At 47.4% G+C, this 22,075-nt stretch overlaps 1 protein-coding gene across 1 annotated transcript in view; it reads right to left on the bottom strand.

Moving 5' to 3' along the window:
- DDX1 (DEAD-box helicase 1) overlaps positions 1-22,075 on the bottom strand; it is a 52,557-nt gene that overhangs the window by 16,939 nt on the left and 13,543 nt on the right. Inside the window, exons 7-18 of the mRNA XM_069728116.1 lie at positions 18,039-18,122; positions 17,545-17,628; positions 15,238-15,314; positions 13,917-13,989; positions 13,757-13,833; positions 13,160-13,274; positions 11,747-11,885; positions 11,610-11,670; positions 10,273-10,371; positions 6,999-7,088; positions 6,723-6,911; positions 23-74 (exon numbers count right to left, since the gene is read on the bottom strand). Coding sequence (XP_069584217.1) covers positions 23-74; positions 6,723-6,911; positions 6,999-7,088; positions 10,273-10,371; positions 11,610-11,670; positions 11,747-11,885; positions 13,160-13,274; positions 13,757-13,833; positions 13,917-13,989; positions 15,238-15,314; positions 17,545-17,628; positions 18,039-18,122 — 1,140 coding nt within the window. The remainder of the gene's footprint in view (positions 1-22; positions 75-6,722; positions 6,912-6,998; positions 7,089-10,272; positions 10,372-11,609; positions 11,671-11,746; positions 11,886-13,159; positions 13,275-13,756; positions 13,834-13,916; positions 13,990-15,237; positions 15,315-17,544; positions 17,629-18,038; positions 18,123-22,075) is intronic.

Genomic DNA, 22,075 nt, shown 5'->3' with positions numbered 1-22,075 from the left:
ATATCGCGCGGAAAGATTATACCTGCAGAGTTGCCCCCGGGCCGCGTGTTATCTTTATCATGGACACCATCCGTCTGGGGAAAGAAATAATAACAATTACAGGAAAAGCTACAGTTTTTTATTTTAATAATGAACCCAAGGCGGCCTTTGAAAAAATATATATATATTTTTTTTCTCTTTTTCATTTTCCCACATTTTATGTAAAAAAATATAGACTCCTTAAAGGGCTTTTCTGAACTCGAAAATAGGGATTTTTGTGTACTCACCGTAAATCCTTTTCTCCGAGCCAATCATTGGGGGATACAGAACCATGGGTGTTATGCTGCTGTCACTAGGAGGCTGATACTAAGTTGAGACAAAAAGTTAGCTCCTCCCCTGCAGTATACACCCTCATGCTGGCTTCCAGAGACCCAGTTCAGTGTAAAAGCAGTAGGAGATCATTAACAACATATAACATAATATTAGAGTATAACATGTCAGAGTAAGCCAAAAGCCAAAAAAACAAATGAACGAGCCATAAGGCTAACAGGGTGGGTGCTGTGTCCCCCAATGAGTGGCTTGGAGAAAAGGATTTTATGGCGAGTACACAAAAATCCCTATTTCTCCTTTGCCACATTGGAGGACACAGAACCATGGGATGTCCCAAAGCAGTCCCTGGGTGGGGAACAATATAACCAAATAACTCCGTGTACCAACTGATTATAAATGCGCAACGGACGCTTGCAGAATACGTCTGCCAAGAGCCGCATCCGCAGAAGATTGAGTGTGGACATTGTAGTGCTTCGTGAAAGTATGAAGGCTGGACCATGTTGCGGCCTTACAAACCTGCTCTGCCAACGCCTGGTGCCGAATGGCCCAGGAAGCACCCACCGACCGAGTTGAGTGTGCCCTAATCCCCGCTGGGATAGGTCTGCCCCTGACCCGATAAGATTCTTGAATAGCTGATCGGATCCATCTGGCTATCGTGGCTTTAGAAGCGGCTAAACCCTTTCTGTGACCCTCAGGGAGCAGAAAGAGGGAGTCTGATTTGCGGAAAGGGGCAGTCCTAGAAATGTACCTCCTGAGAGCCCCTACCACGTCCAAGGTGTGAAGGGCCTTTTCAACCCTATGTCTTGGCTGTGGGCAGAAGGAGGGAAGAACGCTATCTTCATTAAGGAGGAAGGATGAAACCACCTTGGGAAGAAAAGACGGAGATGGACGTAGGACCACTTTGTCCTGGTGGAAGGAAAGGAAGGGCGCCCGGCAGGGACAGGGTGGCCAACTCTGAGACTCGCCTGATAGAGGTTACTGCCACAAGGAAGGCGACCTTCCAGGAGAGAACAATCAGCGAGACATCTTGCAGAGGGTCAAAAGGGGACTCCTGAAGAACAATCAGGACCAAATTGAGATCCCAGGTCTCTAACGGCATTCTATAGGGGGGTACTATGTGGGAGACCCCCTGAACAAAAGTCCTGACTTACAAGTTAGCAGCAATCTTACGTTGGAACAACACGGATAATGCAGAGATCTGACCCTTGAGGGAACTGAGTGCCAGACCGGAATCCAAGCTCGACTGGAGAAATTCCAGAATGGAGGGAATTGAAAAAAAACGAGAGGACGTCCACGGAGCCTGCACCATGAGAAAAAGGCTTTCCAGGTGCGGTGACAGATGCGAGCGGAAGACGTCTTGCGAGCACTTATCATGGTGGCAATGACTTGCTGGGAGAAACCAGGTTGAGTTAGGATCCAGGTTTCAACAGCCAAGCTGTTAAACGTAGGGCTCCTGAGCTCTGGTGGTAGATCGGCCCTTGGCAAAGCAGATCTGGGCGATCTGGTAGCCGCCAGGGAACGTCGGATACGAGTTGAACGAGCTCAGTGTACCACGCACGACGTGGCCAATCTGGGGTGACTAGGATCAAAGGAACCCCCTCCATCTTGATTTGTCGGATTACATTCGGTAGTAAAGGAAGAGGAGGAAACACGTACGGGAAGTGGAACCGATGCCATGGGGATATCAGTGCGTCCACCCCGATGGCCTGGAGATCCCGAGAACATGCTATGAAATTGGGAACTTTTGCGTTCAGTCTGGACGCCATCAAATCCACGTCCGGTGTCCCCCAGCGAAGGCAAATCTGCTGCAAGACCTCCGGATGGAGTGCCCACTCCCCTGAGGCGAGACCCTGACGGCTGAGAAAGTCTGTCGCCCAGTTCTCGACGCCTGGAATGTGCACTGCAGAAATGGTGGCGCGGTTGTTCTCGGCTCAATGGAGAAAATGAAGACCTCCCGCATCGCCGCCCTACTGCGGGTCCCCCCTGATGGTTTATGTACGCCACAGCTGTGACGTTGTCTGATTGAATTCGAATTGGGTGACCCGCGAGGAGGAAGTGGAAACGTCTAAGGGCAAATCTGATTGCTCGAATCTCCAAGATGTTTATCGGAAGTCTCGACTCACGAATCGTCCAATGCCCCTGGGCAGTGTGGTGGTGAAATACCGCTCGCCAACAGAGGAGACTGGCGTCGGTAGTTACCACCAGCCAGTGAATTGGGAAAAAAGACCTCCCCTGGATGAGAGATGATTCCAAAGTCCACCATTTGAGCGCTTGCCAGATCCGCAGGGACAGAGGACATGGCCGATCGAGGGATAAGGGACTCCTGTCCCAATTGTCCAGCAGAGCCTATTGTAAGGGGCAGAGATGCAGTTGGGCGAAGGGAACCGCTTCCATTGCGGCCACCATTTTCCCCAGGATCCTCATGGCAAGCCGAATGGAATGAGGAAAGGGAGACGACAAAGCGTCCGGGTTCCCTGCTGAAGCGTTTGGGCCTTGGATCGAGGAAGCAGGACCGGCCCCTTGGACGTGTCCAGGATCAGGCCTAGGAAGGAGATCCATTGGGCTGGAACGGGGGAGGACTTGTCCAAGTTAATCAGCCAGCCCAGGCGTGAAAGAGTATCCAAGGTAATGCGGACGCTTCCTTCGCAGGCATGAAAGGACGGACCTTTGATCAGGAGGTCGTCTAAGTATGGCCGTCTAAGTATGGCAACACGACCACTCCTCAGGAGTGAAAAATGGCCATGACCGCAGCCATGACCTTGGCGAATACCCTGGGTGCGGTGGCAAGGCCGATCGGTAAGGCCGTGAATTGAAAATGGTCCTCCTGGATGGCAAAACGCCGGAACCTTTGATGTGGCGGGAAGAGTGGGATATGGAGATAAGCATCTTTGAGGTCTATTGATGCTAGAAACTCTCCTCTCTCCATTGAGGGGATGACTGACCGGAGGGACTCCATCCTGAAGTGCCGGACCTTTACATACTTGTTTAGGAGCTTTAGATCCAATATCGGGCGCACCGTCCCATCCTTTTTTGGAACGACGAAGAGGTTTGAATAAAAACCTCTGAATCTCTCGTGTTCTGGAACCGGAACAATGACCCCGTTTCGGCGGAGAGATTCGATGGCGCGGTGAAGTGCGCGAGACTGAGCTCCTGAACTTGGAAACAAGGGGGAAAAAACTGTGCCGGAGGGGAGGCGGAGAATTCTATTTTGCAACCAGAAGACGCCAGGTCTCTGACCCATTCGTCGTGGATGACGGAAAGCTAGACATGTTGAAAGAGAAGCAGGCGTCCGCCTACCTCGGTGGTGTCGACTGGAAAACTCCCCGAGTCATTGTGAAGGAAATCTGGAGGGCATGGATCCCCTGGTTCTGGGTTGCCTAGGCTTACCTCGCCAGGACTGATTCGGCCTGTATGACGGCCGAGGGTCTCTCTGCACGTGGAGATCGTTCTGATCTGGACGAGGCTGTGGAGGTGTACCAGAATGGGCTACTGCGAAAGGGCCAAGAGCGAAAATGTTGCTGACGCTGAAAAGCAGTTTTAGGCCTGTGCTGCGGGAGGAATTTGCTTTTCCCTCCTGTAGCATCGGAAATAAGCTGGTCTAATTTTTCTCCAAACAGACGTCCGCTCTGAAAAGGCAGAGAAATCAAAGTCTTTTTAGAAGAGGAATCTGCGCGCCACTCTAAGCCATAGTGCTCTCCTAATGGTAACGGCGTTTGAGGCAGCAATTGCAGCACAGTTTGGTGCATCTAAAGACGCATACATCATATAGTCTCCAGCCATAGCAATTTGTTTGGCGAGATCCGCCACCTCAGATGGAAGAACCTGGTCCTGAATGGATTTTGCAAGGGCATCTGCCCAGAAAACCATGGCTTTTGCGACCCATGCCGCAGCGAAGGAAGGGGATAGAGAGAAACCTGAGGCTTTATGTACTGAGCGAGCCAGGGAATCTATTTGGCGTTCAGTGGGATTTTTAACTGAAGCCCCATCAGGTACGGATAAAAGTGTTTTGGTAGCCAAATGCGATACCGGATGATCTACTAGTGGAGGTTCCGTCCAATCTTTGACAAGATATGCGGAAAATGGATACTTCGTTTCCAGGGCCTTTTTTCCCGTAAAGCACTTATCCGGTCGCTCCCTGTGTCGCCGGACTATATCTAAAAAATCCGGATGAGAGGCGAACACCCTATGGGATCGCTTGGTTCTTTTAAAAGATACCGCATGATCCGGAGCCGAATTAGGGTCATCATCAACCTTTAGCGCGTGATTGACAGCTTCAATGAGGGAATCCACAGTTGATTGAAACTCCAGAGAATCCGGGTCCAAGGACGCCTCAGACTGATACTCAGAGTCATGATCGCTGCGAACCCCTGGAGAAGGTAAGCGAGAAGTGGAGCTACCAGAGGCTGAATGGTGTGGTGAATGATCAGGAGAGGTAGTGCGGATACGTTTTTTGGATGTCCGTACCTCCTTCAGGTGAGAGCGGCCCCTGCTGGCCGATGATTCCCTTGTAAGGGAGGGGTCTCTTAACCCAGGTAGACGAGTGCCCCGCTCCCCAGAGGGGTCATGGAGGGATTCAATCGCTTTGGCCAACGAAGCCATGGATTGTGACAGTGACGCAGCCCACTCGGGAGGCTAGATACACTGGAGTCGGTAGCGGCGGAAGGCTCCTGGGCACATTGGGCATCATAGGCTGAGCAGACAGGGAAGCTTTGAGGCCGAGGGAGAGGAGCCTGGCAGGTGGTACACGCAGTGAAAAATGTGGTATATACCTTTGTAGCCTTTTTAGCCCTTGACTGCGACATGATGTACCCCAATATAAGTAAAAAAACACTGCTAGTGTAAGCGATGTGGTGTAAAGCTGCAGGGAAGCACCTAGTGCAGTCTCCTTACCCAGGTTCTGTGTCCCGCAATCTGATGATGATGGCGCTGAGTAGGGGAAGACTGGCATCCAGGAGTGCTGACATGTGCAGAAGGCGGCCGGAGCTGCTGTGCAGTGGGGGGTAAGATGGCTGCCGACAGCTGGGAGGTAGTCTTGCAAGACACGAGAAGCGCCAGGCCTGGGGGCGGAGCCGCAAGAGTGATGCGAGCGGTGGGCGGGGCCTATCGGGATGCGGCCCGCACTAGGCCGAAGCCGGGGTCTAAATTTATGGCTTCGGCCGGCGCACACCCGCGGACCACCGGGAAAGATGCCGCGGAGCCCTGTGGAGTTCCTGCCGCTATGGAGCCCTCCTATGACCGCTGGAAAACGACCCCTCCTGGTGGCACTTACCTCGATATGAAGAAGATGGCAGATGTCGCAGGTCAGAGCTGTGCCCGGGATAGTCAGGACAGTGCAGGGTTGGGGGAGCCTACATCCACCATCCCCTTAAAAGGGGGGTGGAGAGGAACCGTCCGCCTCCATCATCCGCTTTTTTTTTTTTTTTTTAGTGGTGATGCAGTGGGGGCTGCACGGACGCCACGATGAAGAGTGCCTCTGAGCATCCGAGGGTATAACCTGGTGAGCAGGGCAAAATGTCCGGCAATAGGCCTGGCTGCAGAAGAGGATACGTGGAGGTGACACTCCAGTGCTCGTCTGTTAAGGGAGGAGGGGAGATTGGTGCCCTTGAAGGGACCCGTCGCCCCTAAGAATCAGCCCAGGCAGTGGCTTCCCACGTCGCAGTAGACGATACGCAGAGGCGACACTCTACGTGCTCGCCTGTTGTTGGTTCGGGGAGATCGGAGCCTTGACAGGTTCCGTCGCCCCTTCATCCGGGTAAAAAAGTTAAATAGTAAAAATCAAAAAATAAGAAATTCTGGTCTGAATAGCAGACCCTGTGTGCCTCCTACAGACACTAAGCTTGAACTGGGTCTCTGGAAGCCAGCATGAGGGTGGATACTGAAGGGGAGGAGCGAACTTTTTGTCTCAACTCAAGAGAAAACAACTCATGCTGTTGCATTTGTTGCATGTCCAACACTGGGTCTCCAATGCAGCTCCCGATGTCTATTATTGTGTGCACCACATAAATCACGATGCCAGCGCTGCAGTCAATCACTGAGCTCAGTGACTGAGAAGCTTGTGCAGTCATGTAAGCAAAGCCCTCTCAGTGATTGGCTGCAGCGCTGAATTCAGTGACAGACACAAGGAGCAGCAACGGAAACTCAGAAATGGACCCAGGGAGGATGAGTAAAAGACACATTGTGTTTTTTTAAAAGCAAACTGCAGCCAAGGAGTTTATGACTCTGGAAAACCCCCTATAAACAGGATTGTCCAATAACGGCGATAAAAAAACATTTCATCAGTTCCCGATAATGACAGCAACAGCCTGGTGGCACATGAAGTCCTTAAACTTCTGTCCTACAAAAACTATTCACCAGTCGCTAAGGGGTTAAATCCGCTCTATACAATAGACCCATCAGCTCTACAGCATCCTTACTCGAATATGGTTTTTGCCAAGTCGTTCCCATAGCTTATCTTTCTTGGGGTTGACTGTGACCACAACATGATGAACGGTTTCCGGGACAGAGTCTTCTCCTTTCAAGTCAACCCATGTAGGAAAGTGCATGATCTTCTCCGACAGCTTCTTCACATCGAAGGAATGAAGGGTGGCCGAGCACACGATGACCTGAAGAAAAAACACGTAATGCTTGTGGCACAGAAAACAAAAAGCCTCAATGCTACGAGATGAGCGTAATATGTACAAAGTCCCCACCTGTAATCTTTTCCCATCCGAGGTGACCTGAGGGATCTGCTGATGAATCCTATTAATGAAGTCTGAATATCCCTGGGACAACAGTCCGTCCTGGGAACACATAGGAGGCAGAAAAACAAGGCCGGGGGTCAGTGCTGAACCAGATGAAGTATACAGAGATAGATTTTACAATTTCAGAGAGAAAAAAAATACGTTTCCAAAGAAATTGTCAAGGAATCCAAAACTCAAGATCTGCTTACAGTGACATGCAAAAGTTTGGGCACCCATGGTCAAAATTACTGTTATTGTGAACAGTTAAGCAAGCTGAAGATTAAATGATCTCTAAAAGTCCGAAAGTTAAAGATGGCATTTCTTTTTTACTTAAGGAAAATAGTCATTTTTTACATTTTAAAAATTAAAAAAAAGGAAAACAGGCCAATGCAACAGTTTGTGAACCCTTGAAGATTTGTGTGCTCAGATACTTTTGACCAAGGTTTCAGACCTTATTTATCCTGCCAGGGTTATGACTTGTTCACCATCATCGTTAGGAAAGGCCAGGTGATGTAAATTTCCCAGATTTATAAAAATCCAGTCTCTTCTAACCTGCCAAGAAACAGCAGCCATGGGTTCTTCTAAGCAGCCGCCTAGCACTCTGAAAATGAAAATGGTGGAGGCCACAAAGCAGGAGAAGGCTATAAGATAGCAAAGCGTTTTCAAGTTGCCCTTTCCTCAGTACGAAATGTAATTAAGAAATGGCAGTTAATTGTTCTACTGTTCAGAGACACCTGCACAAATATGGCCTTCATGGAAGAGACATCAGAAGAAAACCTCTCCTCCATTCTCACCATAAAATTCAGCGTCAGAAGTATGCAAAAGAACATCTAAACAAGCCTGATGCATGTTGGAAACAAGTCCAGTGGACCGATGAGGTAAAATAGAACTCTTTGGCCACAATGAACAAAGGTATCTCTGGAGAAAAAAGGGCGCAAAATTTCAGGAAAAGAACAGCTCGACAATCATTAAGCATGGGGATGGATCAATTCTGCTTTGGGGTTTTATTGCAGCCAATAGCACAGTGAATTTTTAATGGGTAGAGGGAAGAATGGGTTCAATGAAATTTCAACAAATTCTTGATGTAAACACAACACCATCTGTAAAAAAAAGCTTAAGTTGAAAAGATGATGGCTTCTAGAAATGTATAATGATCCTAAACACACATCAAAATCCACAATAGACGACCTGAAAAAGCACAAGCTGAAGGTTTTACATTGGCCCTCACAGTCCTCTGATCTGAACATCATTGAAAATCTGTGGCTAGACCTCAAAATAGCAGTGCATGCAAGACGACCCAGGAATCTCAAAGAACTGGAACAATGGCTGTAAATCCCTCAAACAAGAATTGAAAGACTCTTGTCTGGCTACAAAAAGCATTTACAAGCTGTGATACTTTCAAAAGGGGGTGCTATCCTATAGGTACTAACCATGAAGGGTGTCCAAACTTGCATAGGTCCATTTTATTTTTGTTATTTTGAAAGTGTAAAAAATAACAACTATTTTTTTTGCCTACAATACAATGGAAATGTGCGGTCTTTAACTTTATCCCTTTTAGAGATCATTTAATCTTCAACTTGCTTAACTATTCACAACAACAGAAATTTTGACCAGGGGTGCCCAAACTTTTACATGCCATTGTATGATTGAAGGAGTTTATCAAGATTTGAAAAACTTGGTTGATTTCTTCCAAAACGTTTGCTATACAATCCCTGCATGTGTTGCGGCTGTCGAACGGCAACGACACATGCAGGCACGGGGACTCGAACATATTATTCGAACACGCCAAAGTCACTTAGTTTGCACCCGAGCATGCCCACATAACACCTTATCCGATATCACGATTGCTCATCACTAATCCGCATTACTCAGTCCATTGGTCACGTCAGTAATCGGTGGCCGCTGGAAGGGAGACCAGAGATCTGCCTCTAACCTGCTAGAATCCCCCGGCTTCTCTTTTGATTTGCTGGCCAGGCGTGATGTCATCATCTTGATGTGAAGCATATGTGACATTACACCAGGCCGTCTAATCAAAAGAAGAGTCATGAATCACAGGAGGTATCAGGAGGTTTTCAATCCTCCCATCCGGCAACCATGGAATGACGTAGCCTACTGACCAAGTGGTTCACACCAACTCTGGTAGACATGTGGTGTAGTTCTCAGATGACAGCAGCCCTGTTTTTTTCATCATGGAGAACTCTTGCAAAGGGGATGCAAACTGCTTTTATATTAATAGCCTATCCTTAGGAGAGGTCATCAATGTCAGATCGGTATGGGTAATGATAATCCATAATCTTTCAACACATTGTGAGATCTTGAATAAGACACATGCACATGCTGTGGCCATGGTTCGACCATGGTGCAGGAGCACAGGAGAAACACGTCCACGGTCTGTGTCCCCCAATGAGGCGAAGGAGAAACACGTCCACTTCTATGTTGCAGACTCCCTGGATGAATATTCTGTCCTCCAATTCTTACAAAAGTTGCATTTACATGGATTGATTATCGTGGACAAACGTTTACAGAAAGCCTCGTTTCCCGATAATCTTGCATTCTAAACAGGCTGTTGATCACCAGACGAACGAGCAAAGCGAACGCTCGTTTGTCCCATGAAATGGGATTTTATTTTTAGTTTGCATAAAAGATCGTTGTTTTCGGCAGCACATCGAGGTGTGTAAACAGAAAAACAGGACTCGTGCTGCCGAGAACAATGACTGCTTATTTCTGATCATTCGGTGCGCATCTGCATCCGAAATGGCCTGAGTAAAGGACCGCTTTGCTCCAAATGCCTCACTGGTCGGCAGTCGTTTACTGCTGCACATCCAGTTATGTTTGGAAGGTTTGCAGAGAGTAGAGGACAGATAACATGAGAGCAGAAACAGCTTACAAGGGGTTCTGTAGTCTGGAACCATGGAAATTTTACAACATTTCTTCAATTCTCATTTTAGATGCATTACAGCAATGAATATTGGAGGTGAAGGTGGTCCTTCCATTTTGGAGACGGTCACACCGCTTTTTTTTCCCCCGCAAAACTTTGAAAGTGTATTTGGCAAAAACCACAGATAAAACTTGACCCGCTGTCTGCAATAAGAAATCAATTGGCCAAAGATTGTGAAAACGCAGGGATTAGCCCTCCGGAGTGGATCTCATCCTCCGTACAGACCGGTCACCTGTCAGATTAAAGACTTGCAGTGTAAATCGGAGGGTCTGCAGCAGAGGCCAGCCGCGTATCTGCTCAACTTACAGCTTCATCCAGGACCAGGAACCGCACTTGTGATAGATTCAGTTTTCCCGTAGAGATAAGGTCATCAACTCGGCCTGGAGTCCCCACCACGATGTCCACCTGCAGGGAAGGCAGAGACGTTGGAGGGAACACTAAACGGCCAATACAAGGACAAACACTTCTACATTTCTGCACTGAAATATCATTATTCACAGCAGATTGTCCTTTCCACTGAAGGATAACAAGTGAATCCTGGTTACCCCTGTATCGTTCTCCAGAGCTGCAATCGCAATGCTGCATCCTTAGGAGCCAAAATCCCCCAGAATTCCTGGCTCAACGACATTACAGCTTCCTCTAGTGAATTTCATGATGTATAGTAGTTACACCAGGAAAGGTACCATAATCTGATCCCGATAATGGAACTACACCGACTGGGGTGAGCAGGTGAACAAGCTTGTTATTTCCCAAAAGAGACCTACACCACACGCCGATAATATGGGCTCCTCTAATTAGATAGACTGAATCGCATATTGTTCACAATAAGGAAGAACAGTGCTCATACTGCGGGGCTAGATCTGCCATGTCATTATTGGCGCTTTATGAACCTAGTGCAAGACTTCGGTCTGCTTAAAGGGAATCTATCAGCACAAAATGACTGCTCAAACCAAGCACACGAGATTAGTGCAGCCTTGGCTTGGCTGAGCAGTTCAGCAAATCTTCTGATCTACCCTTTTCCCCATCTATCTCCGCCCTCCTCTTTCTTGACCTACAGCTCTTGACTTTACAGGAGCCAGGTGAGGACGGAGACAGAAGAAAACAAGTAGGTGTGAAGATGCACTGAACTGCTTGCCAAGGGTGAACTTTGCTTGGTCCGAACAGTGATTTTGTGCTGACAGGCTCCCTTTAAGGGGTTGTCCACTACGTCTAATCTGATGACACATCCTTAGGCTAGGTGATCAATACCATATTGGTGGGGGAACGACACGTGGACCCCTGAATATCAGCTCTCCCTGGTGGAATATGAACAATTAAGTAGCGGAACAGCACAGCTCCTTAAACTGTATAGTGGTCGCGGCTGCGGGTATTATTCAAATGAATAGGGGTGGGTCTGTAGTAACCCATGTCGGCCACTATACAGCTGACGGTGCTGTGCTGAATATATACGTCTGCCACCGGAGTCAGAGCAGCTGATCGGCAGGGGTGCAGGGTGTCGCACCTCCATCCTCTACATGGGCTCACGGACGCCCCTCACATACAGGTATGGGGGAATACAGTGATATAACACTTGCACAGGTACGTGATATGGACAGTAGGGAAAAACTGTGCGCTGATGTAAGACCCCACATATAAGAACTTACCCCGCTCTCTAGGATAGCGAGCTGATCCTTCGCAGCTACTCCTCCAATGATGAGCAGTTCCCTGCAAGACACAACAGCGGCCATGATCTCTGATGACACGAGAGCCTGGACTGACACCCGCAGGACGCGGCCGTTACCTGATCTTTGGGTTCTCCACGTTTTTCTTGAACTGTTTCACGTTGTTCAGCGTCTGCTCTGCCAGCTCTCTGGACGGCTCGATGATGAGCGCTTTGGGGGCATTAGGTGCGTTCTTGGTCTGTGTCACCTGCGCGCTCCCTATGAAGACAACAAAATATAGTTATGATAAAATAAAAGAATAAGAAAAAAAATAAAATAAAACTAAACTATGGTGAGAACGGTCAAATGTTTCCACAATCAAATTCTCTGCACATCACTTCCATCTTTCCACTGCATATCGGGCTTTGGGGATGATCAGGAAGGTGCTGCTGACGCTCCATGGTCATTAAAGGGGTTGTTAAGCCCCCTCTTCTTACACCAGACGCGGAGTGATGCAGATACTTCTTCATCTATCTAATTATCAGGACAGATGCACAGATCTTGGGCTGGTGAGCAGTGGTATCTCTCCACGCCCGAGGTCAGATTGGGTGGAAGTGTGAGAACTGGACACTCGCTTTGAATTTGGTTATTGCGGGGTCAGATAAGGGGGTTGTCTCATGAAAGGTGGACCCTCCAGCAGCTATTAAGGAGGTTATCCATTTTTTTTCTACTATATGCCTAAAAACTAAGAGGCAACTGCCTTGTACTGGGCGCCATTCCTTCCAGTCTTGTCAACAGAGAAGCTTTTCCCGGCTGCTCTTCGACAGGGCGTGACAACTGACCTCATGCCGATTGACAGTCAGCTCCCTGCAGTTAGGCAGTGGGGAGCCAGTTGTCAATCACCATGACATCGGCAGTCACCATCCTGTCAACAGAGCGGAGCAGATAAGAAGCTGCTGCTCTGTCAACATGGCATCATCAGAAGCCACAACCTCCGGTAGGATTGGTGTGTGACTGCTCTACGCCGGCAGACACCAGCAGTGGCCACAACAGGCAGGTAGATTGTAACTATCGACCTGTTAGGTCTTAGGCACAATTTTTTTTTTTTAGGTGTGCAGTCCCATGCAAGGGAAGCTGAAAACATGTCCGGAGTACATTCTTCATGTCCCTGGTGTTGAAAATAACGGTAGACAGATAATTTGCAAATTTTAGACAGCCCCCTTCTCAGATACTTTAGACTGATTGTCTGTTGGTTAGACAATCCCCGCATGTGCTGCTGCGGTCGAACAACCATGAGACATACAGCTGTGGGGACTGGAACATATTATTGGAGCACACCGAAGACACTCTGCTAGCACCCGAGCATGCTCAGATAACACCTTATCCCAGCACGTTCGCTCATCTCTAGGAGGCAGTTAATAGGGCATTGTAAGAGACTCCTGCAAATTTCGCTCATCTCTGCTAGTGACTGATTTTTAAAGCTTTTCCTCTTTTATGTCTCGGCTAATATCTTCCTTCCTTATGACGAGGCTGACGGAGGAGCGCGCACGTACCTGCGTTCTGAGACTTCACCACATTGCTGTCTGGGGCCTTACATAAAGCGATGAAATCATCTTTAGGAGGAAACTTGAACTCCTCGTCTCCAAAGTTAAACTTCAGCTCGGCATTCTGAGGGGGCGAGAAGAAAAACACGGGCGATATCATCAGACGCGGAGCAACATGATAACGACAAACAGCAAACTCATCGTCATGCAGTTGGTACTTCATCTGACATGGTTGGTACCTTGGGGAAGGTTTTCATTGGTTTAGGTAAATTACAATTAGAGGGATCGTCCACCTCTTAGGTCAATTTTTTTTTTCCTTAAATGCATGTCTTTGTGGCTAAAAATGTATGCAATCCGGTTTCATTAAAAATTATGCAGCGTTTTTCCTTTTACAGGTTCCTTCAACTTTGATGTGGTCTGTGGTCATAAATCAGTTGGGAGGAGCTAACAAAATAATAAAAAAAAAAACAACTCTCCCATTCGTCCGTCAGAACGAGCTCACCGATCATTCCACAGCCAGTGTTATGTAATTTTTTCATTTAACTCCTTCTCTACGCTCCCCCTGTGGAATTTAAAACAATAAACGGACAATCCCTTTAAGGTTACCTTTAATACACAAGATGCATATAATGCCTGGTTCTTTAAATTCGAAGGAATGTCGAATGCGTGTCCGAGGTCCTTGCCTAAAAGTACAGAAGGAAACCAATTAGTAGATGCCTCAGAGCCCCCTAAACCAAAGTTCTAGGGAAATGTCGGCGCCCCTCACCATTCTTGGAGAACTTTACACGACCGTTGTCTGCGTCCAGGTAACAGCCAATCGTGTCATGCATTGTAAATTCCTGCGGGGGAATAAAAAGTACTTAAAGAGGTATTCCCATCTCCAAGACCCCATACCAATATGTGATTGGTATAATATTAGCAAATACCTCCACTTAGAAATGAAGTATAGTTCTTCTGATTCACTATGTCTCTTTCCTCATGTGCAGGCATTGCAGGACCTTAGGTATCCATGGTTACCACCACTGATATACTGACAATTAGCTGCTAGTGGTCATATCCATGGATACCTAAGATCCTGCAATGCCTGCACAAGAGGAAAGAGGCATAGCCAATCAGAAAAACTATACTACATTTCTAATTGGAGGTAATATTATACCTACTAGATATTGGGATAGGGATATTCTCATGTACCAGATCCTTTAACTAACGACTTTTATTCTGCTTTATCTACTATGTCGCAAGGGCATTTACGTAGACTTACCAAAACTGCTTCTATAGAAAAAGGGTTTAGAGGGGTGTTCTGTTTTCAGAAAACCCCCTTTTTAAACCGGGTGCAGTTTGTTTAGAACAAGCGCCTTACTCACCTTCCCTGGGTCCAGCTACTGGTGTCTGTTATTGTCTGCATGGCTGGCATCACGTCAACAGCACGGCAGGCAATCAGTGAGCTCTGAGGTCCTGCCTGAGTAGATGGTACGAGCTGCTCAGGGTCAGCGATTGGCTGCAGCGCTGTCAACATGATGATAGTGCTATAGACAATAAACAACTGGAGACTCAGAGCTGGACCCAGGGAGCGTGAGTAAGGCAAATTTAATTTTTTATATCAGCTGAGGCCCGGAAACTTGTTTTATCAAAACCGCAAAGTTTCTATAATTGCTCAAAGTAACCAATTAAGATGGCTTTTTTTCCGGTAACTGTAGGGAAACCCCTTGAGGACACAGTCTCTCCAGATATGTCAGTTTCATAGGTAATGGAAAGCCCCTTGAAATAACAATTCTGCATCTTGCCTTTCCTCTGTTAATTTATGTAGACATTCGGTGTTACTAGTCGGGGCTTGTCCCTACAAAGTCTAACACTTACCCAATTGGTGCAGAGAACACGAGGAGCACCCCATTTACAAGGTGAAGAACATCTCACTGTCCCTTCAGTCATACAATGCCAGGAAGAATAACAGAGGAAAGGCTCAATACTGACATAGAAAGGTATTTTCTCTATCAGACATGAGAGGTGATCCTTTTTACAAATTGAATGAAAACAAGTTTGTTTTTTTGTTTGTTTTTTTAACATAGAATTGAAGATCTGGGTGTTACCTCGCCATAATTATCAAACTGTTTATTGTTGGATTTCTTCCCTGTTCCTCCATAACCAAAGCCAAATTTGTCCGTTCCTAAAGAACAAAAAAGGTTTATAAGTTTATAGACTATACATCAAACACACAGATCATCTGGACAAGTCTATGGGCAAGCCACTACAAACTCCAAGTAGTACAATGTAAAGGCTATGGGCATCTGTCACATGGAAAACATTTTGACATTAACTAGTACATACTTTCAGCTAACAAAAATTGCACTAAGGTTAAGCATATAATCATCAGTCAGTCATTTTCATACCCCCTGACCCAAGATCCAAAGATTGTTCCCTTCTGGGAGCATCTCCCCCAGTAATATAGGCTGAATTTGAGGGCTGTGTGTCTCTCCCAGGAATATGGGCTGGATGTGAGGTCTGGGTGTCTCTCTCAGTAATATAGCTGGAATTTGAGGTCTGGGTGTCTCTCCCAGGAATATAGGCTGGATGTGAGCTCTGTGTGTCTCTCCCAGTAATATAGGCTGAATGTGAGGTCTGGGTGTCTCTCCCAGGAATATAGGCTGAATTTGAGGTCTATGTGTCTCTCCCAGTAATATAGGCTGGGTGTGAGCTCTGTGTGTCTCTCCCAGTAATATAGGCTGAATGAGAGGTCTGTCTGTCTCTCCCAGGAATATAGGCTGAATGTGAGGTCTGTGTGTCTCTCCCAGTAATATAGGCTGAATGAGAGGTCTGTGTCTCTCCCAGGAATATAGGCTGAATGTGAGGTCTGTGTGTCTCTCCCAGTTAGGCTGGATGTGAGCTCTGTATTTCTCTCCCAGGAATAAAGGCTGAATGTGAGGTCTGTGTGTCTCTCCCACTAATATAGGCTGGATGTGAGCTGTGTCTCTCTCCCACTAATATGGTTTGGATGTGAGCTGCGTGTCTCTTACCAATAATATAGGTTGGAATGGAGCTCAGTGTTTTTCCCAGTAATATAGGCTGGAAGTGAGCTCTGTGTGTTACTCCCAGTAATATAGGTTGGATCAGAGCAGTGTATTTCTCCAAGTAATATAAGCAGGATATCTGCTCTTTGTCTCTCCCAGTAATGTGAGCAGTGTGTCTCTCCCAGTAATATAGGTTGGATGTGAGTTGCGTCTATCCCAGTAATACAGGGATAATGTGAGCTGTGTTTCTCTCCTAGTAATATAGGATAGATGTATGCTGAGTGTGGTTCACAGTAATATGGGCTGGATGTGAGCTGTGTGTCTCTCCCACTAATATACTGTAGGTTGGATATGAGCTGTGTGTCTCTTACCAGTAATATAGGTTGGAATGGAGCTCAGTGTTTTTCCCAGTAATATAGGCTGGAAGTGAGCTCTGTGTGTTACTCCCAGTAATATAGGTTGGATCAGAGCAGTGTATTTCTCCAAGTAATATAAGCAGGATATCTGCTCTTTGTCTCTCCCAGTAATGTGAGCAGTGTGTCTCTCCCAGTAATACAGGTTGGATGTGAGTTGCGTCTATCCCAGTAATACAGGGATAATGTGAGCTGTGTTTCTCTCCTAGTAATATAGGATAGATGTATGCTGAGTGTGGTTCACAGTAATATGGGCTGGATGTGAGCTGTGTGTCTCTCCCACTAATATACTGTAGGTTGGATATGAGCTGTGTGTCTCTCCCATGAATATAAACTGGATGTGAGTAGTGTCTCTCCCAGTAGTATAGACTTAATATGAGCTCGGTGTCTCTCCCACTAATATAGCCTAGATGTGAGCTGTGTCTTTCTCAGTAATATAGCCTGGATGTGTGCTCTGTGTCTCCCCCACTAAAATAAACTGGATGTGAGCAGTGTGTCTCTCCCAGTAATATAGGGTGAACGGGAGCGCAGTCTCTCTCCCAGTAATATAGGCTGGAAGTGAGCTCTGTGTGTCTCTAATATAGGCTGTAACTTAGTTGTGTGTCTCTATAAACTGGTTGTGAGCAGTGTGTCTCTCGCAGTAATATAGGTTGGATTTAAGCAGTGTGTCTCTCTCAATAATATAGTCTTGGTGTGAGCTGTGTCTCTCTCCCAGTAATATAGGCTGGATGTGATCTCAGTGTTTCTCGCATTAACATATCATGTACACAAACACACCTCTCTCCAATTGTACATAAACACACACACACACACACACACACACACACACACACACACGTGCACACACACAGACACACAATGTACGTATAAAGTTAATAAAATCAGATAATTGTGCACACAATAGCAATATAAAGGGATATGACAAAAAAGGATGACATAAGTTGTAACGACAAGTGTGCCGCCAATCTCAACTCACCAAGATCTAAGGTGGCCTGCATGGAAGACCAACCCACTCTGCACAATCCCTGGTCATGGCAGGAGACCTCGTAGTAATACTTTCCTGTTAAAAATCCAACAACTATTTTAGACATCGATACGATTCCTATTGCAGAAGAAGACCGGCCGTCACTCCGGGAGCCGGGGCCTGTGAAACTGTCAGCAATGAGAAAATAATGGCTCAGAGGTTAGCACTGCAGCCTTACAGCGCTGTGGTCCTGGGTTCAAATCCCACCAAGGACAACATCTGCAAGGAGTTTGCGTGTTTTCCCCGTGTTTGCGTGGGTTCCTGCACACTCCAAAGACAAATTGATAGGGAATTATACTGTGAACCCCAATGGGGACAGCAATGACAATATCTGTAAAGCGCTGTGGACTATGATAGCGCTATATAAGCAAAGCATAATAAATAAAATAAATAATGAAATGCTAGATCACCCCACTATAGTAATAAGAGAATCCTATCCACTTCACCTTTATTGACTCCTCGGGTAGACCTGCAGCCGTGCCACTCCTTCACCTCTCTGCTCTGACAACAGAGGCCGTCTGCTCCGATAGCTGCGGGTAAGAAAGTCGGATTACATGGGGTGTCAGTCATCGGCGTAATGCTAAGGTCACAGCACCCTATGTTAGTTCGAGGGATGAGTGTGTAAAAAGCTGAAAGAACTCGGACCAATGTTATTCAATTGGGGCTACTTCCATATTTTGGATGACACTCGCCTAGTCATGTCTATTGGTGCACAGGAAAAAAAGGGATCACACACGGAGCATCCAATATTCACAGAGACATTGCCATTCTATTACTTATGATCCTGGATTTGGCGATGTATTAATAGGATGTCACACGGAGGACGATCGAGATGAAAAACGCCGGTTTTCAATTAAGGAAAAATAGGGATTTTCTTGTACTCACCGTAAAATCCGTGCCACTCATTGGGAGACACAGACCGTGGGTATATGCGGCTGACACTAAGTGATACAAAGAAAGTTAGCTCCTCCCCTGCAGTATACACCCTCCTGCTGGCTCGCAGCTAACCAGTTCGATGCAAAAGCAGTAGGAGATCAATAACATTTGAGCGTATAGCATGTCACATTATATATGAGCGTATAGCATGTCAAATTACAAAACAAGCACAAGCTAATAACAGGGTGGGAGCTGTGTCCCCCAATGAATGGCTTGGAGAAAAGGATTTTACGTTGAGTACACAAAAATCCCTGTTTCTCCTTCGCCTCATTGGGGGACACAGACCGTGGGACGTCCCAAAGCAGTCCCTGGGTGGGGACAACATCAGATCAGGCCCTGTATAACCGCTACTTACAAGTGCGACACAGCAGCCTGCAGAGTCCGCCTGTCCAGACTCACATCTGTGCAAGTCTGGGAATTATAGTACTTCAAGAATGCATGCGGACTGGACGACCTCGCAAGCTTGCAGGCGTGCTTTGCCAACGCCTGGCGCCTAGAACCCAAGAAACCTTGATAGACAGAGAGATAGGCTGACATCTAACTTGGAAGGACTCCTGGATGTGTAACGACTCACCAGGCTAACATGGCCGATGAAACTGCTAAACCCTTCCTGTAACCATCAGGAAACCTTACTCTTACTGTCAGGAAGCCCAAGATAAAGTGTCCTTCCGAAGGTTGGAAGCCGTCCTCGAAACGTACCTACTCAGAGAACTCACTTCGTCCAGAATATGGGGAACCCATTCCGTTTTGTGGACTGGTGCCGAAAGAGGCGAGGGAAGAACGATTCCCTCATAACAGTGGGAATACAATACCACCTTGGTAACAAGAGACGGGGACGGCCTGAGGACAACCTTGCCTTGATGGCAATAAGGGAAAGAAATATGAAAGAACAGAGCGGCTAGCCCCGAAGACTCGTCAGGATGACGAGATAGCAGAGAAAAAAGGGGGCGACCTTCCCTGATAGTAAAGTCTGTTCGGATCAAAAGGAGTCTCCTGTAAGACTCCTGGACCATTAAGGTTCCAAAGATATAATGGTATGCGATCGGGAAGAACCACATGTGAAAACTACCTGCGAGGAAGACCATATTTGCAGTCTTTGTTGCAATAAGACGGAAAAATGCTGGTTCCAGAAACGAAAAACCTGTCATGGTCAGTGCAGATCGCCCAGGATCACTGAGGCCCTTCCTGCTTACGAAAGGCTAACTGAGGTAGTGGAAGAGGGGTTATGGAAACTGGTACCATGGAAGAACCAGAGCATGCACTGCGATGGCATTTGGATCTCGAGACCAAACTATGAACTAGAGTACAATAGCATTCAGTCTGGACGTCATCCGATCTACATCTGGAGTACTCCAGTGAAGGCAGATTTGATAGAAGACTTACGGATGAAGTTCCCACTCACTTGAAATGAGACCCCGAAGACAGAAGTCTGCCGCTCAGAGTTCTACTCCTGGGATGTGTACTGCCGAGATAGCCAAATGATAGATCTCAGCCCAACAGAGAATGTGAGGTACCTCGCCCATGGCGCCTGACCGCGGGTAACTGTTAGATGATTGACGTATTGCACAGCCGTGGCATTATTCAATTGAATTTGGATGGGGAGACCCGCCAGAAGGCAGTGGACCTGCTGTAGGACTAGCCATACCGTTTGGATCCTCAGAACAATGATCGGGAGACTGGATTCCCGAGATGACCGGCGGCCGTGAGCAGTGAGGTGACGCTCCCCAGTCCAGAAGACTGGCATCGGTAGTCACTAATAACCACTGAACCGGGAAAAAGTATCTCCCCTGGATGAGGAAGGAGCTCAGAGACTAACCTCTGGAAATCTGTTTGACCTGCAGAAAAAAAAAAGAGCGGAGCGAAGAATCTGCTTGCATTGCTATCACCATTTTTCCTCCGGACCCTCCTAGCAAATTGAATGGAATGAGATGAGTGATCAAGTGCACAAGCTCCCTGTTGAAGGGCCATGACCTTGTCTCAAGGGAGAATTACCGACCCTCTGGAGGTGTCCAGGATCATCCTGAAAAAGGATAGCTGCTGGGCTGGAAATGAGGAAGACTTGTCTAAGTTTAGCTGCCAGCCCAGATGAGAAAGGGTATCGCAAGGGATATAGAGGACTCAGCGCAGTCCTGGAGGAATGGCTAGAAAGTACGCTCCTGGAGTGTAAGAGAGACATGACAGCCGCCATGACCCTTGCGAACACTTTGGGTGCGGTAGCAAGGCCAAAGGGCAAAGTCGTGACCTGAAAATGCTATCCGCGAATGGAAAAATGAAGGGACTTTTGAAGAGGGGAAAAAATAGGAATGAGAAGGTAAGCATCCCAAATGTTGATGGATGCCAGGAACTCCACCTTTTTCCATGGAAGTAATGGGCGAGTGGATGAACTCCAACAGGAGAAGGAGGACCTTGTCAAGCTTATTAGAAGTTTGAGGTCCAGGATCGGTCTTACTTTTCGGTCCCCTTTTTGGAAACAAGATCCCTTAGATCTAGGCTGTCATGTACAACCCTTCCACTGCAGGTTGGGTCTTTATGACACCTCCGATTCTTAAGGTACCGTCACACTAAGCGACGCTGCAGTGATACCGACAACGATCCGGATCGCTGCAGCGTCGCTGTTTGGTCGCTGGAGAGCTGTCACACAGACCGCTCTCCAGCGACCAACGATGCCGGTAACCAGGGTAAACATCGGGTTACTAAGCGCAGGGCCGCGCTTAGTAACCCGATGTTTACCCTGGTTACCATCGTTAAAGTAAAAAAACAACCACTACATACTTACCTACCGCTGTCTGTCCTCGGCGCTCTGCTTCTCTGGTCTGGCTGTGAGCACAGCGGCCGGAAAGCAGAGCGGTGACGTCACCGCTCTGCTTTCCGGCTGCCCGGCGCTCACAGCCAGACCAGAGAAGCACAGCGCCGGGGACAGACAGCGGTAGGTAAGTATGAAGCGTTTGTTTTTTTACTTTAACGATGGTAACCAGGGTAAACATCGGGTTACTAAGCGCGGCCCTGCGCTTAGTAACCCGATGTTTACCCTGGTTACCGGCATCGTTGGTCGCTGGAGAGCGGTCTGTGTGACAGCTCTCCAGCGACCAAACAGCGACGCTGCAGCGATCCGGATCGTTGTCGGTATCGCTGCAGCGTCGCTTAGTGTGACGGTACCTTAAGTTACCAGCGAAGACATTCAGCGATGTCAGCGACGAAATAAAGTTCTGGACTTTCTTCCCCGACCAGCGACATCACAGCAGGGGCCTGATCGCTGCTGTGTGTCACACTGGACGATATCGCTAGCCAGGACGCTGCAACGTCACGGATCGCTAGCGATATCGTCTATTGTGACGGTACCTTTAGTTCCTGTGTGGGGAATAAGAATAACTGACCACTCTGGCAAGAGTGATGTCGGAGGTTTGTTTTTTGTTTTTTTTAAACGCGGGGTATGCTTAATCAAAACCTTCTGTATTGAACGGTATTTGCTGCTGACAGCGCCGCGCAACTAGCCGCATCCAAAGAGGCATGAACTACATAATCTCCCGCTGAAGAGATTTGAATGGTC

The sequence above is a fragment of the Ranitomeya imitator genome, chromosome 5 (genome assembly GCF_032444005.1).
Source record: "Ranitomeya imitator isolate aRanImi1 chromosome 5, aRanImi1.pri, whole genome shotgun sequence".
Lineage (NCBI taxonomy): Eukaryota > Metazoa > Chordata > Amphibia > Anura > Dendrobatidae > Ranitomeya > Ranitomeya imitator.
This window is presented reverse-complemented; position numbering and strand designations above follow the sequence as displayed.